The following is a 27,614-nucleotide window of genomic DNA, read 5'->3' as shown; positions in this document are numbered from 1 at the left end:
CAGCTCATGATATTAGATATTGTCAACTTCAGCCTCCTCCACACTGTCAGACGTGACACAGTTATCATCCGCCTGCTTCATGGTGACCAATAACTCGTGATATGTCAGGCATCCAGAGGCAACATGTGTAAAGCAAAAAGGTTTTCCAAAGTGTAAAACGATACTAAAAGTATATTGAAAATTGAAGGACCCCTGATGACGTCACATCTGACGAAACTCATTGGGTGAAGCACGGGCGTACATCACCAGGCATGAGTGCACATTCACAGCCATCTTTGACATGGGAGCAGATCAGGAGTTTGTTTGTACAGTGCTGTATTTTCTCTTGTACCTTGTAAGTGCAATGTTTATCGTAGATAAAATCCAGAAGCTAAACAGGAACTCCCACCAATATGTATTGCACCCTCTAAGTAGCCTCTGGTGAATTTGGTCCCATTTCCCTCTTAGAGCACACACTGCCAGGCACACCACATTTTCTGCACTCTTCCACTGGCTCCAAAGAACAGTCTAGGGATTTCTTTTTTGGGTACGATGAACTTCGATAGTGATAGAGAGCATGGTTTACCCCAATAAACTGTAAAACTGAACAACTTGAGGATTCCTCAACTTCTGGCTGCGATGCCCAAAAATTAATGTCTCACAGGATTGCTATGCTGATGGTGACTTGTACTCCTTCCAGAGTTAATAGCTACATGCGGTCACTATTCTGCAGCACTGGGGTCATCTACTTACATAGCCACAGGATCATCAGTTGCATCCTGTTGATATCCACCAGGTTCATCCTACTGAGGGAGATGCAGACTCACACCACCATAGGACTCCACCACCTTACTCCTGGCTTTCTCCAGTTTGCTTCTCCAGAACAGACTTGATCCCCAGAAGTAGATTTGCAAATAGACCCCCTGGCTAAGCCTAGCTGGGACCTCAGGGTCTTCTTGAAGACTTCCTCTTCATTGTGCACCAAGGGTAAAGGCCTTGCACAGGGGTCTCCTCCTGCAGTACTGGACCCAGGAACAATGCAATCTGAAGCCCAAACTATTTATGGGCTCTCTCACCACCTACTGGGCACACCTCCACAGGGCTTAGATAGAGTCCCATAAATATTCAGGCTGCATGCTCTGTCCTTCCGCCCACTCCGATTCTAGAATCCTCTAGAAGATAGGAGGTAGTAGCAGAGCAGCACCCTGTGAAACACTGAGTAGACCTAAGTAATCAACATCTACTCCTCTGATTACAGGCAAGGCAAACTAAATTTACCTAGTGGCCTAGTCTACACTAGGAGGGCACTACAAATAGTTTTGGAATATAAATTTCATCAACGATAACTAGCCAATACTTTTCATGGGGTTATAAAGTACCCCCCCCCCCCTTTCATCAGGGCCAAGAAAATATAGACAATGTGTATGTAAATAATAAAAATGTCTCTATTGTTACATCTATAATCAGATTCTTTCAGCCATGATGAAAGGGGGATAATGTATTATCCCCAAAAGGAGTTGGGTTGGTACTTTGGATTTCTATTACAGACTCCAGAACTACTGGTGTAACACTTCAGTTTTCCTACACATTCTCAATCATGTTAAAGTTGTATTAAACCTACAAACACCACTTTTTAGATGCTGTGACTGCATTTGTTTACTTTTTTCCTTCATTTTCACCTGGTGATCCTGCCAGCAAGTCTGTTATAGCAAAAGTGGCAATTAGATGGATGGAACAAACCATTTAACACTGACGGGTTCTTACAATGATCAGCTTTTATTCATGTATGTAATACCTTTATCTCAAAAAGAAAAAAAAAACCTTAACTGCCTACAACTACAACTGTTAGCTGGAGTTCTGCGTTAATCTTTCAGTCAAGTCCATCTAACACTACCCTCCCCCAAGACTGAGAATGCTGCTGCCCAAGGGTGGTTCCATTGCTTCTCCATCTTAAGGTAGGAAGTGTTGCTGGCTGAATTACCAGGTGAAAGAGGGAAAAAATCCTAAAAAAAATAAAATCAATGCAGCCAACACATTTAATACATGGCAATATTTTTTTTAAAAAAAGTATGTTTTTGGTTTTAATACTACTTTAAAAAAGGTCCACTAGTGGGGCGTGGGGGGTTATGGGGGCCAAGCTTACTTGTGTTGTTATGATGACATCAGTGCTATATTATACTGTTCTGCTGTTTTTTGCTACCTAAAAAAGTTGCCAACTATAAATCCCTGTACTACACACTGGAACCCCACTGGAGGCCCACTGAGGAGCTTTACTTGTCTGCTGCTTTAGATGGTGATTTATCTGTTCTCAAGTGTAGGAAACTAATTTTGCACAACCACTGAGTACAGTGCAGCCAGGCACTGGGCTACTACATATTGAAACACATACATGGCTTGGTTTTTATTTCTCATAGACTTATGCAAGACATGTGGAATCATGGCAGGTGGCAGCCATGGAATGATGCAAACTGACTTTCTAAACTAAGGATCCCAACAGGCTGTGGGACGCAGGAGGAGCCTAGAAGCCTTCATATTCTTTTGCCCTGGGAAAGCCTGCACTCTTGACATTCCAGGAGTTCACAGATTCAAACCTGTTGGTGGGATCAGGAAATCGAGCCTGCCCTAAAGAACCCATGGGTGACATAGCCAAGGAGCTAGTCACATCCACCAGCCTCTCTGACCATAAGAGATTGCTGCAGAGAGACTGGAGAGTTCACCATCCTCCTTCCTCTTGAATGAATTGCAGCCGCACTGGAACCAGACTGAAGGGGACCTTTCCACCGCTTAAAAATCTATCACCACCTTTGGGAGTCATTGAGAGGGACTCTGACCCACTTTGTACTGTCAGCAGTATTCAAGTTACTGAAAGTAGTACTCTTTCCACACCCCTCCATTTTTTATTACTATAGCCTTCAATATCTCTGCCACATTGTCATTCATGAATGGTGGCTGTAGTGCATCATCACCACCTCTGGTCCAGTTTGTTCCTTGTACCACAGTCTACATTGCACCCTCTTAACTGCATGCAGGTTTAAGGGCTATTATAAGTGCACCAATGCTCCTCAAACGAGGCTCAATGTTAGCCGGCAGGAGATCAACCTTAGAGAGTGCCCCCCTTCCCCTGTCCCCACCAGCCATTTTACATGTTCCCCTCATACTCTTACACTGTTTATGTTATTTAAATTTTAACTACATTTAATCAGCTTGTCAAGGCCTAGCACAGCCACCATTAGTGCATACTAGCAGTATAGTCCTGTTATTGTTAGATTGTTTCACTACTACCTGTAATTGCATCCTAGGATGGCACTGCTACTGTTCCTGTTGATTAAGTTGTCCTATGCCTCTTCTACGTAGTTTGGTTTTTTTTTAGCCCTTTAGTGTGCTGGACTGTAACTTTTTATATTATTTTGCTTGTACCTGTGCTGTTAGCAGCTGTCTGAGAGAATAATACATTGAGTTTACCCCCATCATTGCTTGGGGTCTGGTTTTAAGATAATTCCTGTTACCTAACGCCAGAGTTATTTGCTGTGTTTCATTGGGTTTGTATTCTCTTATCCTGGTGTGTCAGAAGGGTTGAGGATCTTGGAGGTTGAGGCTAAGAACCCATCTTAACCAGCAGTTCCTTCAAAGGCAGCACTATAACTGTCAGAGCCTGGGTCCAAACCTGGGCTTTCTGCTGTGAGTGGCAATGTTTCTACTTGCTGAGCCACCTGGAATGCTGGACAGCTCCCTTGACGATTATTTGGATGATCCTACCTTGACTTTGTCATGAACTCCTTGCTCCTCCCATGAACTTCCTGATATAAGCCATGTCTCTGCACTTGCTGTTTGTTAGATTATTGTGCTCTCCAGCCAGTATCTTGCTCCTTGCCTTCTCTGCTGTCATCCATATTTTGCTACCACTCGTTATGGACCCTTAGCTTGTTGCCGACTACGCTTCGGGCTGATCCCAACCTGCGACTGCTCATTACCGACCTTGGCTTGTTCTCGACTATGCCCAACCTGCAACTGCTCATTACCGACCTTGGCTTGTGTACTGGCCATGTTTCCATTTGATCCTTACCTGCTTGATACGCTACTGGACCTCTGCTTGCTCACCTCCTGATGGGGTGATCCTGAGGACCGCAACCTGGTGCTAACATGCAGCCAAATCCATCTCCACCATCAGAAGCTCTGGTGAACACCAGTTAGTACTTAGACTCCGCACCTCAGGTGATCCCACTCCTCTGCCACAGTGACCTGCCTGTGTACCTATCCTGCTGGTTTCAGGTGAGCCTCTCCACTGCTATAGCAAATGGTCTTCAAGCCTGACCCCTGATCGTGAAATAAACAGTCTCTCAAAATCTGGTTAGATCCCAGGAGTCACTTACCAAGGTGTAATTTTTATCAGCAGTTCGCAGATCCATATACTTCGGGTTGCCCAGGAAAGGCAGTGGGGTGGGTCCGGGGGGCAGTGACTTGTACCGTATGTGCTGTTTCCACCATGATCTAATAAAGTGGAGGGTGATGAGAACAGTGACCAACAGAGCGAGGATTGTGGAGAATCCCATCTTCCTGGAATAAACACATAGATACCAACTATGAGAGAGGTCAATATTCCTTCTACTGTACAGCCCACCTCTTCACATGACTATGACTCAGTTCAAATTATTTAATTATACTTTTTTTGCTCTTCTCTAGTAGCAAAATAACTGAAATCAGCTCCTTTCTGTACTCCTTTTTCCTGTGTCTCCCTGGGAGAGATGTCCCTGCTTTTCCTTGACAATCTGTCCAGCAGGACCATAGACAATTTTTTTTTTTAATGTAGCCACCCCAAGACAGGCGTTTCTATTTAGATGTAGTATTTGCCAAGCTGTTGTCAGCCTTAGCTGGATACTACAGCTTTCCTGGGATCTAGTTATTGTTTTCTTCTGCCTGCTGCCAGTAAGTGTCACCAGTGATTCTGTAGCTTGCTAGGAGACTTGTCAGTGGTGGGGAATGGGGGAGGGTATAAATATTCAGGAGTGACCTGTGGAAGGCAATTCTCCTCTGGACCTCCTACCTGGGTAATACAGATGTTGTTGGCTGTTAGATCCTCCTAGAACCTGCTGCCAGAGGAGAGTGACCATGTGGTTGGATAGGGGCTTGGGCATGAGGCCTAGCTTGTGTAACATGGGGATCAAAGTGTCATTCTGTAACGCCAAATGTATTGAGAAGCTGAATTGAAGCTTGCACCTCAGTGGAGTATGGTGGCTACTCCCTAGGGTGTTAGACCATATTGTACATAATAGCCAAATTCACAGAGTGTAGGAGTAGCTTCAAGGTTCTCTTTCTCTGGCAGCTCTAAATACCATTTTTGTTCCCTTATTTGGAGTCTGCCTAATCCAGGAGTATTATGTGCCTTAACCCTTTCCCAGAAGTATGAAGTCTATAGCTTGAGGTTGGCCAAACTTGCCCTTAGGGGGTCCAACATGTCTTTGGAGGCCAGGGGGTGTTACAATAGAATAAGGAAGGTGTTAGAACATCTGATGGCATATTCCTTGTTATCTCCGCTCTTCTTTCCCAGTAAAAACACCCTCCCCCATTTTCTGTTCTTGTGTAAAAGACACAGGAATTGAGGGAAAACCTCTACTAGGAGGTTACTGTAAGAAATAGAAATGTGACAAATTTAAACTCTATCCAGGACAGCAAAAACAATGGGGTGAAGTTAGGCTTTAGATGCAGCAATTTAAATTGGGGCATAACTACAGACTGTGGGGCTTCACAGCAAAATTATGATGGGGCTTTCCAGCGACCTCCCTACTGTCATTGAGCTTAAAGTAATTAAGTATTTCTAAATTAAAGACAGGTAGACAGGATTAAATATCAGTGCTTGCTGGGATGACCAGATGCTTTAGTAATAATAAAACTATATTGTGTTAGACAACCAAACAAATTCTCCGTACTGCAAGCCAACAAAGGAAATCCATGACTGGCAGCAATAATTCTGAATTCTCCTGTACATTTGATGACTTTTTTAATTTGAAATTCTATGTTCAAATTTCCTCAACAACCCCTCCAAAGGAGCCCCCTTCCACCCTCGGCTCCATAGCAGCCAACTGGGCTGCTATAGCTATTGCCATGGCTCTGACTCAGATTAATGCAAGCATACATTTCTGTATAGGTTTAAGGTAATTTGGGAGAACCTTTTATTATTTATTTTTAGTAGTAAAATGTATAGCATTATATATTACTGTTTATTATTGTATTATTTTTAGCATTTTTAAGACTTCCTGGCTAATATTAGTATCTTACTGGTGGTGTGGGGGTGGGGGTGGGGGGGGGGGGTTGCCACCTGAAGTTGATGACTCAATTTTCTCAAAATAGCATCAAAAAGCAAAAACAACAACAACACACAAAAAAAACAAATAAAAAACAAACACAAATATATATATATATCCGCTACCCTTTTATCATATTAGTCCATCAGACTAGAAGCCGCCTGCATTGCTCTTATCTTATCGCTTCTCTAGGCTGGGCGCTCACTGTGCCAAAGATTAGATTAGAAAGAAAGACTGGAAAAGATACATTTGTGTATGTATAGCCAAAACTTTTCCTTTTAGATTTTTAGTTTTAGATTTACTTTAAAATGACCTCACAATGTTGTCCTTTCCATATGCTCTCCAAAAACTGGAGGTTCTGATAGTTCAATACATCCTGTCCATGTGCTTTCTCCTTCCTTTGGTTCTATTTTATAAATGGAATTATAGAGATGTGTAGTCATTGACACATGGTGGGCATTATATAGCTACAGTTGCAAGAAAAAGTATGTGAACCCCTTGGGATTACGTGGAGTTTTGCATGAATTGGGCATAAAATGTGCTCTGAACGTCATCTAAGTCACAACAATAGAAGAACACAGTCTGCTGAACATAATACTACACAAACATTAGATGTTGCCATGGTTTAATTGCACATAACATGTAAACATTCACAGTGCAGGGAGGAAAAAGTATGTGAGGCCCTAGCTTAATGACTTCTCCCAGAGCTAATTGGAGCCAGGAGTGAGCCAACCTTGACTCCAATCAGTGTGATGATATTGGATGTGTTGCTGACAGCTGTCCTGCCCTTAAAAAACACACACCTGTTTTGGGTTTACTGGTTTCAAGAAGCACTGTCTGATGTGAACCATGCCTCGCAGAAAAGAGCTCTCAGAAGACCATGCTAACATTTTTGTTGACACATCTACAATAAGGAAAACATTAAACAAGAATGGAGTACATGGGAGGACACCACGGAGGAAGCCATTGCTGTCCAAAAAGAATATTGCAGCACGTTTGAAGTTTGCAAAAGAGCACCTGGATGTTCCACAGCACTACTGGCAAAATATACTGTGGACAGATGAAACCAAGATTGAGTTGTTTGGGAAGAACACACAACACTATGTGTGGAGAAAAAAAGGCACTGCACACCAACATCAAAACCTCATCCCCACTGTAAAACATGGCGGAGGGAGCATCATGGTTTGGGGCTGCTTTGCTGCCTCAGGGCCTGGACGGATTGTTGTCATTGATGGGAAAATGAATTCCAGAGTTTATCAAGACATTTTGCAGGAAAATGTACGACCATCTGTCCGCCAACTGAAGCTCCGCAGAGGATGGGAGATGCAACAGGACAATGACCCAAAGCATACAAGTAATTCAGCAAAATAATGGCTGCAACAGCACAGAATACGCCTTCTGGAGTGGCCCAGTCAGAGTCCTGACCTCAACCCAATTGAAATGCTGTGGCATGACCTTATGAGAGTGATTCACACCAGACATCCCAAGAATATTGCTACACTGAAACAGTTTTGTGAAGAGGAGTGGTCCAAAATTACTCCAGATCGTTGTGCAGGTCTGATCTGCAACTACAGGAAACGTTTGGTTGAGGTTATTGCTGCCAAAGGAGGGTCAACCAGTTATTAAGTCCAAAGGTTCACATACTTTTTCCTCCCTGCACTGTGAATGTTTACATGTTATGTGCAATTAAACCATGGCAACATCTAATGTTTGTGTAGTATTATGTTCAGCAGACTGTGTTCTTCTAATGTTGTGACTTAGATGACGTTCAGAGCACATTTTATGCCCAATTCATGCAAAACTCCACGTAATCCCAAGGGGTTCACATACTTTTTCTTGCAACTGTATCTGCACTCCACTAGGTCTTGTCTCTGGCAGAGGAAAGTCTCCTAACATTGACCTCATGTCATGTGGCTGAATGCTGAGAGCTGCAAAAGAAGCAAATTCTGGAAGATATGAAATATTGAGGCACAATAAACCACATCCTTTAGGAACACCCACCTTTCTCACCAATCATTGTGGCACCATAGTACACTTTGTGCTGTAGACTTTAACTAGCCCTCAGAAATCCATCCCCACCATGAAAGGACTAGTCGGTTGTGTTTGCCCCCAGGTCAAATAATCCAAACCCTCCTCTGCTGGTTAGAAACTCTGCTTTACAGTTCCTGTTTTTCAGAGTCTGAGCGAGGTTTGATTGTGGGATTAATAACTTCCCTATATACCAAAAGAACCTAGAGGGCATTCGGGTGTGCAAAGACCTACAGTTTGTTTTCATTTAAAAATCAGCCACAACCCGAGTAGAAACACCTGGCCACTGCCAGCATGCTGCAGTGAAGGATCATTGCTCTCTTTTCAGAGGATTGAAATACCCCCTGCTTAGTCAGAGCTCTATGATTAAAAGGGAGTATTTGGTTTGACTTAGAAGGAATGTCAGACCTCTGGATAATAGAAGGGAGTAGAGGGAAGGCAGTGGGGTTAGATGATTGAAGAGAGTAGAGAGCAGTTGGGTTGAATAACAGAAGGGAGTAGAGTGAAGGCAGTGGGATTAGATGATAGAAGTGACACTGGGTAATGGAAGAGAGTAGAGAGAAGGCAATGGGGTTGGATGATGGAGGAGTAGAGAGCAGTTGGGTTGGATAATAGAAGGGAGTAGAATAAAGGCAGTGGGGATGGATGATGGAAGGGAGTAGAGAGGAAGCAGTGACACTGGATAATGGAAGGAAGTAGAGGGAAAATATTGAGGCTGGACCATGGAATGGAGTAGAGAGAAACCAGTGTGATTGGATAATGGAAAGGCATAGAAAAAGGCTGGATAAATGTATTTTTTTTATTTATTATAGCACCATCAATTTATGCAGTGCTTTACACATATATATTGTACATTCACATCAGTCCCTAACCCTCAAGGGGTGTACAATCTAAGGTCCCTAACTCACATTCATACATACACATACTGGGGACAATTTAGACTAGATCCAATTAACCTAATAGCATGTCTTTGGAGTGTGAGAGGAAACTGGAGTACCCAGAGGAAACCAATGCAGGCACAGGGAGAACATGCAAACTCCAGGCAGGTGGTGCCATGGCTGGGATTTGAACCAACGACCCTAGTGCTGCCAGGCAGAAGTGCTAACCATTTAGCCCCTGTGCTGGATAATGTAAAGGAGTAGAGACAAGGCATTTGGTTTGGATAATGCAAGTGAGTAGAGGGTAATCATTTGGGATTGATAATGCAAAAGAGTAGAGAGGAGACAGTTGAGCTGGATAATTATTATTATACAGGAGTTATATGGCGCCAACAGTTTGCACAGCACTTTACAAAATGAAGGTAGACATTACAGTTACAATACAATTTGGTACAAGAGGAAACAGAGGGCCCTGCGCATTAGAGCCTAAAATCTAGGAGAACAGAGGGCCATAATGGAGGGGAATAGAGGGAAGGCAATTGAGTTGGATAATGGAAGGGAGTCAAGGGAAGGCAGTAGGGATGAATCATGGAGTGTTGGTAAGGCAGTCAAGCTGCAAAATGGAAGGCAGTACAGCGAAGACAGCAGGGTTTGATAATGAAAAGTGATTGAGAGAAGGGAGTGAGGCTGGATAATGAAAGGGAGTAGAGAGAATGGAATGAAACTTGGTAATAGAAGGGGTTCAAATAAAGGCAGTGAGGCTGGATAATGGAAGAGAGTAGAGAGAAACCAGTGTGATTGGATAATGGAAAGTAGAGAAATAATTGAGGCTGGATAATGGAAGAAAGGGATTAAAGAGAAGACATTTGGGCTGGATAATGGAAAGGATTAGTGGGAGACAGTAAAGCCACATAATGGAAAGGGAGTGAAGTGATGGCAGTGGGGTTTTTATAATGAAAGGGAGTGAGGTTGTGGACAGAAGAGAGTGGGGCCGGATAATGGAAGATAGTAGACAGAAGGCAGTGACGCTGGATAATGAAAGGGAGCAAAGAAGACAGTGGGGTTGGATAATACAGGGGAGTAGAGAGAATTGGATAATGGAAGAGAATAGAAGAGTATCTCCACTGAGGGCTACCAGCACAACATATCAAAATTTGTATTGGCTGGAGGGGAACAAATACTCTTCTGCCCCCAGCCCAGTTCTCCCTGGACCCACAGTGAGATATAAGGAGCAGCCAGACAGAATCACTGAGCAGCAAGCAGAGCTGGTCTAAGTAAACAGGTCTGCCTTCTATGTACATGTATAATACAATCTACACAAATAAAAGGGTGTTAGGACATTTTCATACAATAAAAACTACTTGCGCTATAGGTGAAAATAATAAACAAAAGGTGAACAATATCAATAGCGGTGCTGCTGCTCAAGTGTAACCCACTAATACATGAAAAGAAAAAGTATACTCACAGCGTTCAACAGTATAACTGAACCTTATTATCAAATTTTAAAAAAGTGTCCATAAAACATCCACTTTTGTGGTTAAGTGCTTCCAATTCACTATTGTATCCTTTCCAATAAAGTACTCTGCAAACCATAAAAAGTGACTTTGTACTCAAACTGTGATCATTGATCAGTGCCCCTCTTGTGACCACACTGACCAGAGAAGGTGGACCCCTTGCTGTGAGCAAAAAAAAAAAAGCGGTCCTTCCGGTGAGGAAAATCTCTGTTCCACTTGCTGTTCTCCATTCTAAGACCTCTGAAGACGCCCAATCGGAGGGACAAAACGCATTGGATGGAGTTTCTGGTGTCCAGTGATGTCACATACGATGTGTAATGCATGTGGAACAGCGGTGTTCCCAGAATGCAATCCAGCTGCCCATCAGGTTTACACACTTAAAGCGGAATGTTTATGAAAATATAAATGTATTTCTATAATAATAGTTATTACTACACTATGACTGTTCCCCCTTCCCCTATTTTTTGTTTGAAGCACCAACATTACTATGCTCTGTACTACTGAGTGCTTGGAGGAGATCGGAGAACAGCAAGTGGAACAGAAAGATAATCCTCACCAGAAGGAGAGCGTTTTGACTCACAGCAAGGGGTCCACATTATCTGTTGGGGGGCACTGATCACATTTGGGCCACAAAGTCACTTTTTATAATAAAAAGGTTATGTACAGCTGATCTTTCATACAGTATATAGATAAAAAGCAAAGAAGCATTACAAAGACTACAATTCCCCTTCAAGAGATCCTATGGGAAACACACGTGATTGGAGGTATACATCATAAATGGACACACTTATCAAAGAATTCAATGTACACTTCTATAAAAGGTGGAATAGTAGGTACAGAATGATAGCCCCCCATAAAGAACCCCATTATCATTACCTGCTCTTTAGTAGAGGTGGGACCACTAATCAGTGCCTTCCCTGTATCTTTACTGGTGTTTTGGTGTTAACAGTCCTGACTGACCTCAGTAAAGTTCATTCTTGTTACAAATCCTCCCCATGGATCCTGTTAATGAGTAAGCCATCAGTACCTGTAAACAAGGAGTGCGCAGTCACTGGATATGATCTTGTCTTGTGTAACATTACCTTATCAACCTGTCCAACAGGAACTTCCAGATCTCAAGTAGGGATGAAGATGGGGATTTCTGTGTATTTTGAGGTTTGGGGTCCCAGCAAACGAATGCGGGAATTCACCGGCCAAAATTCTTTAATCTTAATAAGCTGCAAGGACTTTTGATCCAAGGTCAGCTAGTCAGTGGCGTTCCGAGGCAGCTGCAGGGGGTGCGGCCCACACCGGGTGACACCTACCGCACAGGGTGACACCGGACCCGCTCCACGAAAAGATAAATAGTTAAGCAAGCCGACGATCCCCGCAGAATGGATCCAATCCATCCTGCAGGGATCGTCGGCTTTCTTTACAACTTACCTTTTTGTGGAGCGGGCCCGGTGTCACCCCGTATACGTTGCATGCTGACGATCCCCGCAGGATGGATCAGATCTGTGGATTGGGGAGCATAATGGATCGGAATCCATTATGCCCCATCCGCAGATCCGATCCATTCTGCAGGGATCGTCAGAGGGGGTATCACCAAGTGTTATCGCACTGGGTGACACCAACCCTAGGGACGCCCCTGCAGCTGGTTTAGAAGGGCCAATAATAGGGGATTTGTTAAAAATAAAAACACAGTACGATGTCAATACCTGGCAAGTACAATACCCAGCAAGTGCAAGTACGATACCGATACCCGGGAAGTGCAAGTACGATACCGATACCCAGCAAGCGCAAGTACGATACCCGGCAAGTGCAAGTACGATACCGATACCCGGGAAGTGCAAGTACGATACCAATACCCAGCAAGCGCAAGTACGATACCCGGCAAGTGCAAGTACGATATCCATACCCAGCAAGTGCAAGTACGATACCCGGCAAGTGCAAGTACTCTGGACACAGCGGAACACCGCTTGCTGTACGGAACCTCTGTGTCGGGACCTCACTTCTGAGATCATTGCTTACTACGTGTGAAATCTGTGAATGATCACAGAGGTCACATGGTACAGGGCTATTTACAAACAACCTTGTACCATGTGACAAGCTGTGACCAATCACAGCATTTCTCAATGGCTGCAGGAATGCAGCCAGGGAGAAGGAGAAATGATTGCTTTTACAGCCTTTATAGGTGTAAAAGCAATTCGTGTAAAAAACAAAAAAAAAAATCTTCATCACCCCCCACAAGTAGTACAGTGACACTTTTGTTCAAAATTTTTGGACTTTCATTTATATATCAAAAAAAATAAACATCCCAGTGGTGAATAAATACCACCACAATAAAGTTGTATCTGTTTAAAAAAAATTCATATGGGTATAGTGTTGCATGACCGCACAATTGTCATTCAAAGTGTGATAGCACTGACAGCTGAAAATTGGCCTGGACTGGAAGGGGGTGAAAGTGTCCGGACATTAAGTGGTTAATAAATTTGCCTTCTCTTTGTCCCCAGTCACCCCCTCTAGATGATTCTGTAAAGGGCCTACATGCTCGGACCGGACCTTTTACTATTAATATATTGGAAGAATTTTTGGGGGTTGGTCCTGCTAATTTTCTTTGTAATGTTTCAGCGATAATAGCGTTCCTTCGTTTTTATATCTGATAAAAGCTCTTTTCTCATTATTTATAGCTTTTTTAATTTTGTCCGTAAGCCACATAGGTTTGATTTTTAGCCTTTTAAACTTGTTGCCCATGGGAATGTATTTTGCAGTGTGGTCACATACAGTCTTTGAAGAACTCCCATTTCTGTGTTGTTTTCATTGATGCCAATATTCCCTCCCAGTCTAATGCCCCGTACGCATGCAAAGAAAATCGTCCGGAAAATTTAGCGGAACCACTGATCGAACGATTTTCTCTTCGTTGATGAGCAGGATGTTTTAACCGATAACAGTATTGTGAACGAAAAAAATCCGGTTGAACAACAGTGAAAAAGTTTGTCGTTTCGCATATGAACAACTGATTTTCTATGCGGTGGTATGACGGTCGTACGAAAAAAATCTATCAAGCGCTATCGCACATGAGCCAAAGCAGATGACCCGGATGTTTATGTCCAAGGAATCTTCGTAAACACGAACGAACAATCCATATGTTAAAAGTAGATTGGCCCAATGAGATAATGAAACCAGAATTCTGCAGATTATATTTTATGTATCACTATTTATGTATATAGGTCATGTAATAAACGATATTATACTCATTGCTGGTAATTGTTGTGTATATCGCTCGTTCTGGCTGGAAGGGCGTGGCTACAAGGTCACACGCACACCGCATCACTTCCACTTGTACGGAAGACGTCAACACTACGTATTGCCCGCTGAACAATTTTTTTGATTGGATAATGTGGGCCATGATTTCGACCAACGAATGAATGCCTCTCGTTCATCGGATGACTGATCGGTCGATTTTCTAATCATGTATTCCCACCTTAAGTCTTGGAGAGCAGCTCTCAGCCTTGGAAAATTAGCGCTCTTAAAGTTGAGCATTTTTATTTTTCCCGTATGTGCTCGCTGTTTACAGCTAACAATAAATTAAATCATGTTATGGTCACTGCTACCCAGATGTTCTTTTATATGGACATTCGTAATCAGCTCTGCATGGTTTGAGATTACCAGGTCCAGCAGAGCATCATTCCTAGCTGGGGCCTCTAAGAACTGTACCATTAGTCAAGTCAAGCTTTGAAACTTTGCCTGGTCTAAAGATACTAAAAACTGGTGTAATGCAAGCAACTGGGATAAAAGGTGGTATCAAATTGTTTCGAGACTAGTTTTGTAACACACTAACAGATGGCAGTACAAGGCTGCACGCACAGTCACAGGGAGCACTGACCTTCATAAGTCAGTGTGCCAAAAGACATATTCCTGTGTATATCGGGAGCTGTGCAACTGGTGCTATTCTGATCACGTTCATTACCACATCTACCATTTCATCGTGGACAGCAAGTTGAAGCAAAAATAGCAGGCATGAAATTCTGCAGGAAACTGGACAAATCTGCCACAGAGATCGATTCGGCAAGTTTATGACACGTGCGCTTCAAGAGCAGAAGAACATCACTAGAAGACAAGAGATCGGGAAGACCTTCAACAAGCTTGACCCACGATAATGTTGAAATGTGTAAACCATTCTTGTGCAGGATGATCCTCCAAGAACAATCCACAACATGCTGCCATTGTTGGAGTGTCATACGGAACAGTCCAGGCAATCCTCACATGTGATTTGAACATGCAGCGTGTTGATGCAGAGTTTGTTCCCAGACTGCAATGATATCGCTTCTGCACCCATCCTACTTGACAGATTTGGCTCCTGCAGACTCCGCTCTCTTCCCGAAGATGAAGATCCAGCTGAAAGGTTGTCGTTTTGACAACCTTGCACAGATCCAGTGCGAATAGCAGCAGATGCTTGACACGCTTTGAAAAGAAGACTTCCAGGCCACATTCCAGAAGTGGCATGAATGCTGGGAGTGCTGTATTGCTGTGAAAGGGAACTATTTTGAAGGTGATATTGTGCAAACATAGATAAAGTACTTTCTTGTAAACAGAGCTAGTCTCAAAACTTTCTACCACTTTGTATATAGTCTACAGCTTGGGTCACTAGCACAGTGGAGTATGAAGACATCAGTATACAGCTAGTGGTTACCAGGGGTAACAGAGGTCTGGAAATTGACCAGTTGCTAAGCGTGTTCATGTGGAAGGTGATATAGTCTCTTGCAGGGAGGGAGATGTTGGCACTTCTGCAGCAATCTGTCTTCTACAGGTATGGAAGAGTCCTTTTAGTGCATGAGAGGCATTCAGTCATCTCTAATGTCAGAGGCCCACCTTAGGGTTGAGTAGTCCACCACGGCAGCCTCAGCCTTGTCCCTCGGCACTGAAGAAATGGCATTTAAGCAAAGGTACCCCATATGTAGGAAAATGACCTCGTCTCAGATGCCTGGAGTAGCATCCCCCTGTGAGGAATTAGCTCAGTAGCGGGTCGTGCGTGACCCCCTGTATGAGTCCAAGTATGGGGAAAGAGGCACGGCCTGACAACAGGATCTCGGTGAAACAAGTTGTGCTTTATTTACAAGGTCAGTGATCACTAAGTGCAGATATCTAAAACAGCAAAAAAAAGAAAACAAACAGAACCCCCCCCCCACACACAAACAGAAAATAAAGCCTTTCCACCTTGGGCGTCAAACAGCAAACACAGGATCCTATCTACTTGTCTGGAAGCAGCCTACCGCTGCTCAGGCACATGGCGTTCACACAGTATCTGAAAGTCCATAGTCACACAGAATTAATCTCACCACAGTATTGCTTGGTTTCTCCCCATTCTGTCCTGCACAGAAATCTGGTTCCAGGTCGGAGCTTCTCCCCCTCCCCCCCCAGCAGCCTGGGTATTTTATAAAGCCCAGAGCCCTCAACCTGCTACAGTTGAGCTCATTAACCCAAACAGGTTCACTTTACAGCACAAAAGGAAAAACAGTCAGTGTATAGCATGAATCTGGAACAAATACCCCCCATCCTGGCCACACCCGTAGTTTTTCCTGGCTTCCTGTCACATACACACCCCCTCCCGTTTCAAACTTGGTGTTGGAACAAACACAGGCTGGCAAGCATGCGTACACTCGGGACAGGGCATCTGCATTCCCCAAACACTGGGGTGGTGTTTTATGATAAAACTAATTTCTTGAAGGGCCAGGAACCACCTATTCACCCTCCTATTGGTCTTTGGTTTGTGCCATGCACTTTATTGGAGCATGATCTGTTACCAGTTCAAACTGTCTACCCAACACATAGTACCGGAGAGAATCTAAAGTCCACTTTATTGCTAAGCATTCCTTTCTCAATGGTGGCATAATTTTCTTCATGGGGTTTTAATTTCGGGCTCAGGTAAGTATTAGAGGGCTGAGGGGGGAACTGCACACTGAAGCTTTGTTACCTTTATGCATAGAAAAACTTTCAGCCTTTGGAACCACTTTAAACATTTAAGCAGGTTGCAATACAGCTAGCTAGGTGATGTCCCAGGATGGGAGGATTAGGGTTGACCTGAGTTCCCGGGTTTTCCGCTTGGCGGGCTTCTTGGGTCAGACCCACTGATCTGAGGCTCTTGCTGTGAATCCTGGGCCTGAAAGAGAATGACATTACACCTCTCTGTTATCTTGGAACCCAATGTAATGTAGAAAGCCACTGGGGCCCAGGGTTCACACCGAAGACACCAGTTGCTGGACTCTGCAGATCCTAATGGACTTACCACTAATGGACTCTACATTTTGTAGGTATGCCAGGACAGCACACAAGCCTGAGTTAGGATTTAGGGACATAGGAAAAAGGACTGTTCTCACATGATGGTGTCAGGGACCCCAGGCTTTACCGCGGCGCGCGAGTATGCTCATGCGCTGTATGCTGGGGCGCACTAGCGTGCGGGCACTAGGACCTGGGCGCCCGCGGCGGCAACGGCGGTCACGCATGCGCGATCGAGGACGCGTGCATGGCACCAATAAGAGCGCAGGGCGCCCTATTTAAACAGGTTCTGACTGTGCTCAAATTGCCGTATGGTCTTTTCCTGTTATCCTGTGTCCTGAGACATTGCCTTGTTGCCGACCCTGCCTGACCCTGATTCGTTGACTGTCTCCTGCTCTGATCCCTGGCTTGTCTGACCATTCTTCTGTCTTATCCCATACGTTTGACCTCCTGTTGCTGAACCTGGCCTGTGACCTGTTTATCCTTCTGCCTGCCGCATTGTACCATCCTGCCTCCACCGTTACCGACCCGGCCTGTCTGACTTCGCTCACTCCGTCTCCTCACATCAGGCTCTCACCTGCTATGTACCACCGGCAAGTGCCTCTACCACAGCTGGTTGCACCCAGGGGCCACAACCTGGTTTTGGCCTGCGCCAAGTCCATCCCCACCATCAGGGGCTCTGGTGAACAAGCAGGTCGGGGCTTAGATTCCGCGCCCTGGGAAATCCTGGTCTGTGGAGCGCTAGAGGCTAATGCCGGTCGGTCCTAAACAGTTGGACTCTAATGTTTCTGGCACTTTTCTGAGTAAAGCCAGCCTTCTGCTCAGTCCGAAGTTCTTAAAGAAGTGCAACGCAAGTACCTGGCACATTTTACACTTCACTTAAAACTTTGGGTCACTAGACACATTGGGGTATGAAGACAGAACTTACAGAGTCATCCTAGTGCCGTACAGCAAGTGGTTACTGAGGGTAATGGAAGCCAGCAATCAGTCAAGCATCCTATAAGCGTGTGCCTGTGTCAGGTGGGACAACCTTTAGCAGCAAGGGAGGTGTTGGAAGCACTCCTTCCAAAGCTGTCTGTTTCCCATAACAATGGGAGCGGCTCGGCACCCCTGAGGTTCCCAGCTAGTGCAGAGGTAGAGAAGTCAAGAGTCAAGTGCATGCATGGAGCCCACGCTAAGTGCACGGTGGGGTTCCATTCTGCTACTGGGAGGGAGGTAGTGGAGAATGCTGGACAGGTGGATGTGGACACAGACTCAGCGTATCCCTCCTAATTGCAAGTGGATAGTGAAGGTGCGTATTTGTACGGGTACCCAAGAGTTACCTGAAGGACAGTTATTGTGCAAGTGTACGCGATGTGTGTTCATCTCTAAGAGTGGAGGACCGCCTTAAGGTTGGGTATTCCCCAATATATTTTTAAAGACATACAGTATATTTGAAAATTTATTTTTCATATATTTTGTAATAAAAACACATTTCAACATACAGTATATACACAGAGTGAGGAACAGAAGTATTTGAACCCCCTGCGATTTTGCAAGTTCTCCCACTTAGAAATCATGGAGGGGTCTGAAATTCACATTTTAGGTGCATTCCCACTCTGAGAGACAGAATTTAAAAAAAAATTCAGGAAATCACATTGTATGATTTTTAAAGAGTTTATTTGTCTTGAATATAAGTATTTGAACACCTGAGAAGATCAGTGTTAATATTTGGTACAGAAGCCTTTGTTTGCAATTACAGAGGTCAGACGTTTCCTGTAGTCCTTGACCAGGTTTGCACTGCAACAGGGATTTTGGCCGACTCCTCCACACAGATCTCCTCTAGATCTGTCAGGTTTCGGGGCTGCAGCTGAGCAACACGGAGTTTCAGCTCCCTCCAAAGATGTTCTATTGGATTTAGGTCTGGAGACTGGCTAGGCCACTCCAGAACCTTGATATGCTTCTTACGGAGCCACTCCTTGGTTCTCCTGGCTGTGTGCTTCGGGTCGTTGTCATGTTGGAAGACCCAGCCACGACCCATCTTCAATGCTCTGACTGAGGGAAGGAGGTTGTTGCTCAAAATCTCACAATAAATGGCCCCATTCATCCTCTCCTTAATACAGTGCAGTCGTCCTGTCCCCTTGGCAGAAAAGCACCCCCAAAGCATGATGTTACCACCCCCATGCTTCACAGTAGTGATGGTGTTCTTGGGATGCAACTCATCCTTCTTTTTCCTCCAAACATGACGAGTGAAGTTTAGACCAAAAAGTTCTACTTTGGTCTCATTTGACCACATGACTTTCTCCCATGCCTCCTCTGGATCATCCAGATGGTCATTTGCAAACTTCAGACGGGCCTGGACATGTGATGACTTGAGCAGAGGAACCTTCCGTGCAATGCATGATTTGAAACCATGACGGCGTAGTGTTCTACCAACAGTGACCTTTGAAACTGTTGTCCCAGCTCTCTTCATGTCATTGACCAGCTCCTCCCTTGTAGTTCTGGGCTGATTCCTCACCTTTCTTATCATCAGTGATACCCCACGAGGTGAGATTTTGCATGGAGCCCCAGTCCGAAGGAGACTGACAGTCGTCTTTAGCCTCTTCCATTTTCTAACAATTGCTCCATCAGTTGATCTATTTTCTATTTGCTGCTTGGCAATTGCCCCGTAGCCCTTTCCAGCCTTGTGGAGGTCCACAATATTGTCTCTGGTGTCTTTTAACAGATCTTTGGTCTTGCCCATGGTAGTAGTTGGTGTCTGACTGACTGTGGGGTGGACAGGTGTCTTTAAAGAGCTCAGACAGGTGCTAATAAGTTAGATTAATGAGTGGAGTAGAGGTGGACTTTTTAAAGGCAGAGTAACAGGTCTTTGAGAGCCAGAATTCTTGCTGTTTCTTAGGTGTTTAAATACTTCTGTTCAGCAGTGCAAGACAAATACATTCTTTACAAATCATACAATGTGATTTCCTGAATTCTTTTTTAAATTCTGTCTCTCAGAGTGGGAATGCACCTACAATGTGAATTTCAGACCCCTCCATGATTTCTAAGTGGGAGAACTTGCAAAATCGCAGGGGGTTCAAATACTTCTGTTCCTCACTGTATATATGTATATGTGTATATATATATATATATATATATATATATATATATATATATATTTTGTGGCAGTGCGGTATCCTGCCACGGTGGAAATCATGATGGACACCCAGGATTCTCAACCATACAGGATGAGGGACTCCAGGCAGTTCTCATAATGCAGAGGAAACTGGTTTATAAGTTTCCTCTTTGGTTTGTAAAACCTGTATTGGGACCTGTAGCCTGGAGATTTCAAAGAGATTTGGGAGGGATGAAATCTCCAATCCTGGGCCCATGTATTGAGAGCAGCCAGTGCACTGATCGCACAGGTGCGTGCAGGCCTTTTTGTGGAAGTCAGGACCAGGGTTCTTGGCTCCACCCTGGCAGACGGAGTCAGGAGGGCTCCACCCGGAAGACAGGAGTCAGGAGGGCTCCACGAAGAAGAGGTGGAAGCCAGACTAGCTGTGTGCTAGTGGCCAACTGTGTGCAAGAGCCATAATTTGGGAAGAGTCTGCAGGAGACAGACATCAAACTGAGTACAAGCCAGGAGGCTGAATCTTTGTTGTTTTGCTTGATGGTGGATACCCCTGCGTGGGAAGCTTTATGTTACAGGACGTTCTGTTAAATAAAATTGGGCAAAAAGGCCCTTAAAAAGAAGCGAGTTGCTGTGTGCTATTGAAAGGAAAAGCTCTACCACTGGAAGCGAGTTCTCACAAAATATATATATATACAGTTGCAAGAAAAAGTATGTGAACCCCTTGGGATTACGTGGAGTTTTGCATGAATTGGGCATAAAATGTGCTCTGAACGTCATCTAAGTCACAACAATAGAAGAACACAGTCTGCTGAACATAATACTACACAAACATTTGATGTTGCCATGGTTTAATTGCACATAACATGTAAACATTCACAGTGCAGGGAGGAAAAAGTATGTGAGGCCCTAGCTTAATGACTTCTCCCAGAGCTAATTGGAGCCAGGAGTGAGCCAACCTTGACTCCAATCAGTGTGATGATATTGGATGTGTTGCTGACAGCTGTCCTGCCCTTAAAAAACACACACCTGTTTTGGGTTTACTGGTTTCAAGAAGCACTGTCTGATGTGAACCATGCCTCGCAGAAAAGAGCTCTCAGAAGACCTACGATCAAGAATTGTTGACTTGCATGAAGCTGGAAAGGGTTACAAAAGTATCTCCAAAAGCCTTGATGTTCATGTGTCCACGGTAAGACAGACTGTCTACAAATGGAGAAAGTTTAGCACTGTTGCTACTCTCCCTAGGCGTGGTCGTCCTGTAAAAATGACTGCAAGAGCACAGCGCAGAATGCTGCATGAGGTAAAGAAGAATCCCAGAGTGTCAGCTAAAGACCTACAGAAATCTCTGGCACATGCTAACAGTTTTGTTGACACATCTACAATAAGGAAAACATTAAAGAAGAATGGAGTACATGGGAGGACACCACGGAGGAAGCCATTGCTGTCCAAAAAGAATATTGCAGCACGTTTGAAGTTTGCAAAAGAGCACCTGGATGTTCCACAGCACTACTGGCAAAATATACTGTGGACAGATGAAACCAAGATTGAGTTGTTTGGGAAGAACACACAACACTATGTGTGGAGAAACAAAGGCACAGCACACCAACATCAAAACCTCATCCCCACTGTGAAACATGGCGGAGGGAGCATCATGGTTTGGGGCTGCTTTGCTGCCTCAGGGCCTGGACAGATTGTTGTCATTGATGGGAAAATGAATTCCAGAGTTTATCAAGACATTTTGCAAGAAAACGTACGACCATCTGCCCGCCAACTGAAGCTCCGCAGGGGATGGGTGATGCAACAGGACAATGACCCAAAGCATACAAGTAATTCAACAAAACAATGGCTGCAACAGCACAGAATACGCCTTCTGGAGTGGCCCAGTCAGAGTCCTGACCTCAACCCCATTGAAATGCTGTGGCATGACCTTAAGAGAGCGATTCACACCAGACATCCCAAGAATATTGCTACACTGAAACAGTTTTGTGAAGAGGAGTGGTCCAAAATGACTCCAGATCGTTGTGCAGGTCTGATCTACAGGAAACGTTTGGTTGAGGTTATTGCTGCCAAAGGAGGGTCACCCAGTTATTAAGTCCAAAGGTTCACATACTTTTTCCTCCCTGCGCTGTGAATGTTTACATGTTATGTGCAATTAAACCATGGCAACATCAAATGTTTGTGTAGTATTATGTTCAGCAGACAGTGTTCTTCTATTGTTGTGACTTAGATGATGTTCAGAGCACATTTTATGCCCAATTCATGCAAAACTCCACGTAATCCCAAGGGGTTCACATACTTTTTCTTGCAACTGTATATATATATATATATATACACACACACACACACATACATATATATTTATTGAAATATATTTTAAATATATTGAATATGGCCTAAAAATTGTAGCATTTCACATATATGTCAATATATTTGGGAAGAATATATTTAAAATATATTTAAAATATATTTTTCTTCCATGTGGGTGTAAAGTTAAGTGATCCTGTTACAGGTGCCTAGTGTAGCCCAAAAGAACCCATAACAGGGGCAATCCTGTTGTGTGACCCAGACATCCCACTACAATCACCTAGTATTGGTGGTCAGCGGTGCTTCTCTACAGACACCAGAACTATGGTGTCACTGTTGGACTAACAGTGCCAGCACAACTGCAGTACCAGGTGGTGAAATGCTCCATATTTTAGCACCTGAGACTTTTTTACATAATTCTCATCACAGACATGGGGGCAAGCAGGGTTTTTTTTTTTTTTCAAACCATCTGTAAAAATACAGAGGGCTGACAGCTCTCACCTGGAGGGAAAAACAGGCAAAAAATGGTGACAGGAAATGGGACAATTTGTTCTTACCTTTATACAGACTGCTCAAAATTTACGATATTTAATGTCATACGCCAGGAGTGCAATAGTCCACACTGCTGCTATGAATCTGGGTCACAGAAGTTCAGAGCTAAGTGCACTCCTGTGACCCATAGAAGTCTGGCCAAAAGAGCTGGGCAATACTTCTCCTTATTATTATTATTATTATACAGTATTTATATAGCACCAAAGGGTATGCTCAGCTCTGTACAGTAGCAAGGGGGACAGAACATGAGACAGGACAGTAACAATACAATACACGAGGGGTTCGAGGGCCCTGCTCTTTTGAGCTTACAATCTAGGAGGGAGGGGAAGGTGGTACAGGAGGAGATGGCTGTGGGGGATGGAGTGGAGGAGGTTAGTTGTTAGGTGAGGTCGGGTGTTAGGTGAGGTTGGGGTAGGCTTCCCTGAAGAGGAGGGTTTTCTGGGTGTGCCTGAAGGTGAGGAGGGTAGGTGACAGTCTGATGGATTGGGGTAGGGAGTTCCAAAGGATGGGGGAAGTCCTGGAGAAGTCCTGCAATCGGGCGTGGGAGGAGGAGACCAGGGAGCTAGAGAGCAGGAGGTCCTGTGAGGAGCGGAGGGCACAGGTAGGGTAGTATCTGGGTATTAGGTCAGTTATGTAGTTCGGGGCGGCATTGTGAGTGGCCTTGTAGGTCAGAGTTAGCAGCTTGAACTTGATGCGTTGGGCAATCGGGAGCCAATGAAGGGATTGGCAGAGGGGGGAGGCAGATGTGGAGCGCTTGGTGAGGTGGATGAGTCTGGCCGCTGAGTTTAGGATCGACTGGAGTGGGGATAGCGTTCGTTTGGGTAGGCCAGTGAGAAGGGAATTGCAATAGTCCAGGCATGAGATGATGAGGGAGTGTACGAGTTGTTTGGTGGTGTCTGGGGTGAGGAATGTGCGTATCTTGGAGATGTTGCGGAGGTGGAGCCTGCAAGATCTAGATAGCAGTTGGATGTGGGGTAGGAAGGAGAGGTGGGAGTCCAGGGTGACACCCAGGACTTTGGCGTGTGGGGTGGGAGAGATGGTGGCGTTGTTAGTAGTGATGGAGAGGATGGGGGGGGCACGGGGTGGGGGGAAGACCAGGAGCTCGGTTTTGGATAGGTTAAGTTTGAGGAAATGGAGCGACATCCAGTCTGATATGTCGTTTAGGAGGTGGGCAATGCGGGCAGAGAGTGAGGGGGTGAGGTGGGGGGTGGAGAGGTAAATTTGGGTGTTGTCGGCATAGAGGTGGTAATTGAAGCCGTGGGAGTGAACAAGTTTGCCAAGGGAGGAGGTACAGATGGAGAAGAGGAGGGGCCCGAGGACAGAGCCTTGGGGGACCCCAACAGAGAGGGGGAGGGGGGGAGGTGGCAGTGTTGTAGGTGACGCTGAAGGAGCGTTGGGAAAGGTAGGAGGCGAACCAGGAGAGAGCAGCGTCCTTGATGCCAAGGGAGTGCAGTTTGGCAAGGAGGAGAGGGTGGTCAACAGTGACGAAGGCCGCAGAGAGGTCAAGGAGCAGGAGGATAGAATAGTGGCCATTGGCTTTGGCAGTTAGCAGGTCATTGGTGATTTTAAGTAGGGCGGTTTCGGTGGAGTGCAGGGGGCGGAAGCCAGACTGTAGAGGGTCAAGAAGGTTGTTATCAGTGAGGTGGGCGCTTAGGCGATTGTAGACCAGGCGCTCAAGGAGCTTGGAAGTGAAGGGCAGCAAAGAGATGGGTCTAAGGTTGTTAAGGTTAGTTGGGGTCAAGGGAGGGTTTTTTGAGTATGGGGGTGATGTGTGAGTGATTTAGAGGGGAGGGAAGGGTGCCGGTGGAGAGGGAGAAATTGAAGATGTGGGTGAGGGAGCGAATGATGGAGGGGGGGGGTGACTGGAGGAGATGTGAGGGGATAGGGTCCAGGGGGCAGGTGGTGAGGCGGGCTTCAATGAAGACCTTAGAGACCTCCTCGGGGGTAGTTGGGCTGAAGGAGCGGAGTGTTGGGGAGGTGATGATGTGCGGGGCGTTAGGTATAGTGAGGGTAGTGTGACTATGAGGTCAGGGGAGGGGAGGGTTGAGGGGTTGAAGGAGGGCGGGAGGCTGGGTGGAGAGGTGGATTGTGAGTTGACAATGTCCTTACGGATTGCGTCAATCTTGTTTTGGAAGTGAGTGGCAATCTCGTGGGCGGTGAGTGAGGTGCTGGGTGGGGGTGGGGGGGGGGGGGAGAGAGCAGGGATTTGAAAGTGGAGAAGAGCCGACGAGGACAGGTGGAAATGGTGTTGATAAGGGTTATGAAATAGGTTTGCTTGGCGGCGTGGAGGAAAGTGGTGTAGGCGAGGTAGGCGGCTTTATAGAGGGAGAACGCGGGAGGGGATCTGGTTTTGCGCCATAAGCGCTCCAGCGTGCGACTGCGTCGTTTGAGGCATTTCATGTGGTCGTTTTGCCAGGGTTGAAGCGGTCGGGGTCTAATGCTACCTGTGATTAGGGGTGCCAGGGAGTCGAGGGCAGCTGACAGTGAGTCGTTGTATGCAGTAGTGGCCAGGTTAGGGCATGACAGAGGGAGGATGCAGTCATACAGACGGTCAGCTGCTGGGTGGAGATGGGTCGGGTTCAGATTGCGGAGGTTGCGGGTGATGGCTAGACGCTTTTGGGGGGGGGGGGAGTTGAGGGAGGGGGAGATGGAGAATGTGAGGAGGTGGTGGTCAGAGAGGGGTAAGGGGGTGTTAGTGAAGTCGTGGGGGGTGCAGAGGTGGGAGAAGACGAGGTCCAGGGTGTTTCCGTTGGAGTGGGTGGAGGACTGAGTGTGCTGTGTGAGCGCGAAGGAGGAGGTTAGAAGGAGGAGTTGGGAAGTAGCCGGGCTGTTGGCGTTGATCGGGATATTGAAGTCGCCTAGGATGATAGTCGGTAGCTCGGAGGAGAGGAAGAAGGGAAGCCAGGCGGCAAAGTCGTCAAGGAAGGGGGATGCGGAACCAAGAGGCCGATAGATTACCGCAATCCGCAGGGGGGTGGGAGAGAAGAGCCGGATGCAGTGGGCCTCGAAGGAGGAGAAGGATGGGGGGGGGCTAGGGAGGACCTGGAAGGTGCTCAGCGGTGGTAGGAGCATACCGACCCCTCTGCCTCTGCGTCCGCTCGGTCTGGGTTTATGGGTCCAGACGAGGCCTCCATAGGAGAGGGCAGCAGGGGAGGTGGAGTCAGTGGCTTGGATCCAGGTTTCGGTGACCGCTAGGAGGTTGAGGGAGTGGGAGACAAAGAGGTCATGGATGGTGGTGAGCTTGTTGCAAACCAAACGGGCGTTCAGGAGTGCAACCGAGAGGGGAGGGGTGGATATGGGGAGGAGGGGGACAGATATGAGATTGAGGGGGTTGCGGTGGTTGGCGTGAATAGGGGGGTGCCGGGAGGGGGAGTGGGGAGATGGAGGGCCAGGGTTTGGGGAGATGTCACCGGCGGTTAGGAGAAGGAGGAGGGTGAGGAAGGTGGCATGGGAATGGGAGGTGCAGGAGCACGTGGGTCGGTTGGTGGTGGCTTGTGGGTCGGCGGGGGAGTGGAGAAATAGAAGGAGGTGGTGAGAGCCGTAGAGGGGGGAGGGAAGAAGTGAAGGTGCGATGTAGAGGTGTTTTGGGGGAGTAGGGGGGTAGAGGGAGGCAAGTTTGGGGATGGAGGAGAACGAGGAGGAAGAGTGCAGGTGGCATGCTAGGGTGGACAGAATGCTGATCGAGTTGGAGAGGAGGGGAGAGTCCGTTATGCCATGTCGGAGTTCATCAGTGTCCAATCGTAGGAGGGGAGAGGTGGGCGGCTGGGGCCGCAGCTGGCTGGTTGCAGTCTGTGGGTGCTGAAGCCGGCATCCGCGGGTGTTGTGGCACGGCGTCGGTGGGCACAGTGGTGCGGCGCCTGGACGAGCCGTGGGACGCGGTGATAGGAGGCGTTGGGGGCCCGGCGTCAGGGGTGCTGAAGGCCTGGCGTTGGGAGGCATTGAGTGCACAGCTTCGGGAGGTGATGAGGGCCCGGCGTCAGGAGGTGTTGAGGGCCTGGCGTCAGGAGTAGCTGAGGACCCGGCGTCAGGAGGCGCAAAGGGCCCGGTGGCAGGAGGTGCAGAGGACCCGGCGTCAGGGGTGCTGAAGGCCCGGTGTCAAGAGGTGGTTTAGGCCGGCATCGGGAGGTGGTGTGGATCGACGTCTGGAGGTGCAGTGGGCTAGGCGTTGGTATTTGTAGTAGGGCTCGGCATCCGTGGGCGAAGTGAGCCAGCGCAGGCGGATGTTGTGGGCCAGGTGCTGAGGGCTCGGCGTCGGGAGGCGCTGAAGGGCCCGGCGTCAGGAGGTGTTGAAGGGCCGTCAGCAGGAGGTGGTGTGGACCGACGTCTGGAGGTGGAGTGGGATAGTTTCAGTAGGGATCAGCGTCCGTGGGTGAAGTGAGCAGCGCAAGTGGATGTTGCGGGCCAGCGAATGAGGGTGCTAGGGGCCCAGCGTCGGTAGGAGCGGTAGGGCCACGTGGCAGGCTTGACTCAGCCAGCTTGGACAGGGCTTGGGCTGTTCGGTGGTAAGTGCCCAGCCGCGTGGTACCCGGAGGGAGGGAACTGGTAGTGGAGGCTTACCCTCTTGATGTGGGTGGCGGAGGTGCGGCATCGTCGCGATTCTCGAGAGGCCTGGAGAGGTCCCTGGTCTGGGGCTGGGTGCCGGCTGATGCAGGGTGCTAGGCGGCCCGAAGCAGCCCCCAGGCAGGGCCGCTGGGTGCGGGCAGCTGGGTGTCGGTAG

The 27,614-nt window shown here is 46.6% G+C and overlaps 1 protein-coding gene and 1 long non-coding RNA gene across 2 annotated transcripts in view; one reads left to right on the top strand and one right to left on the bottom strand.

Annotated features, from left to right (window-relative positions):
* LOC149450305 (cytochrome P450 2C29-like) overlaps positions 1-11,661 on the bottom strand; it is a 65,134-nt gene extending 53,473 nt beyond the window's left edge. Inside the window, exons 1-2 of the mRNA XM_089692026.1 lie at positions 11,575-11,661; positions 4,350-4,533 (exon numbers count right to left, since the gene is read on the bottom strand). Coding sequence (XP_089548152.1) covers positions 4,350-4,529 — 180 coding nt within the window. The 5' untranslated portion in view covers positions 4,530-4,533; positions 11,575-11,661. The remainder of the gene's footprint in view (positions 1-4,349; positions 4,534-11,574) is intronic.
* LOC149450295 (uncharacterized) overlaps positions 1-27,614 on the top strand; it is a 1,099,640-nt gene that overhangs the window by 471,148 nt on the left and 600,878 nt on the right. The gene's annotated exons all lie outside the window — the stretch shown is intronic.

This window comes from Staurois parvus, unplaced genomic scaffold, assembly GCF_062004578.1.
Source record: "Staurois parvus isolate SC_StPar_1 unplaced genomic scaffold, SC_StPar_1.0 ptg000575l, whole genome shotgun sequence".
NCBI lineage: Eukaryota > Metazoa > Chordata > Amphibia > Anura > Ranidae > Staurois > Staurois parvus.
Note: the sequence above shows the minus strand (reverse complement) of the source record. Positions and strands in the feature narration are given on the sequence as shown.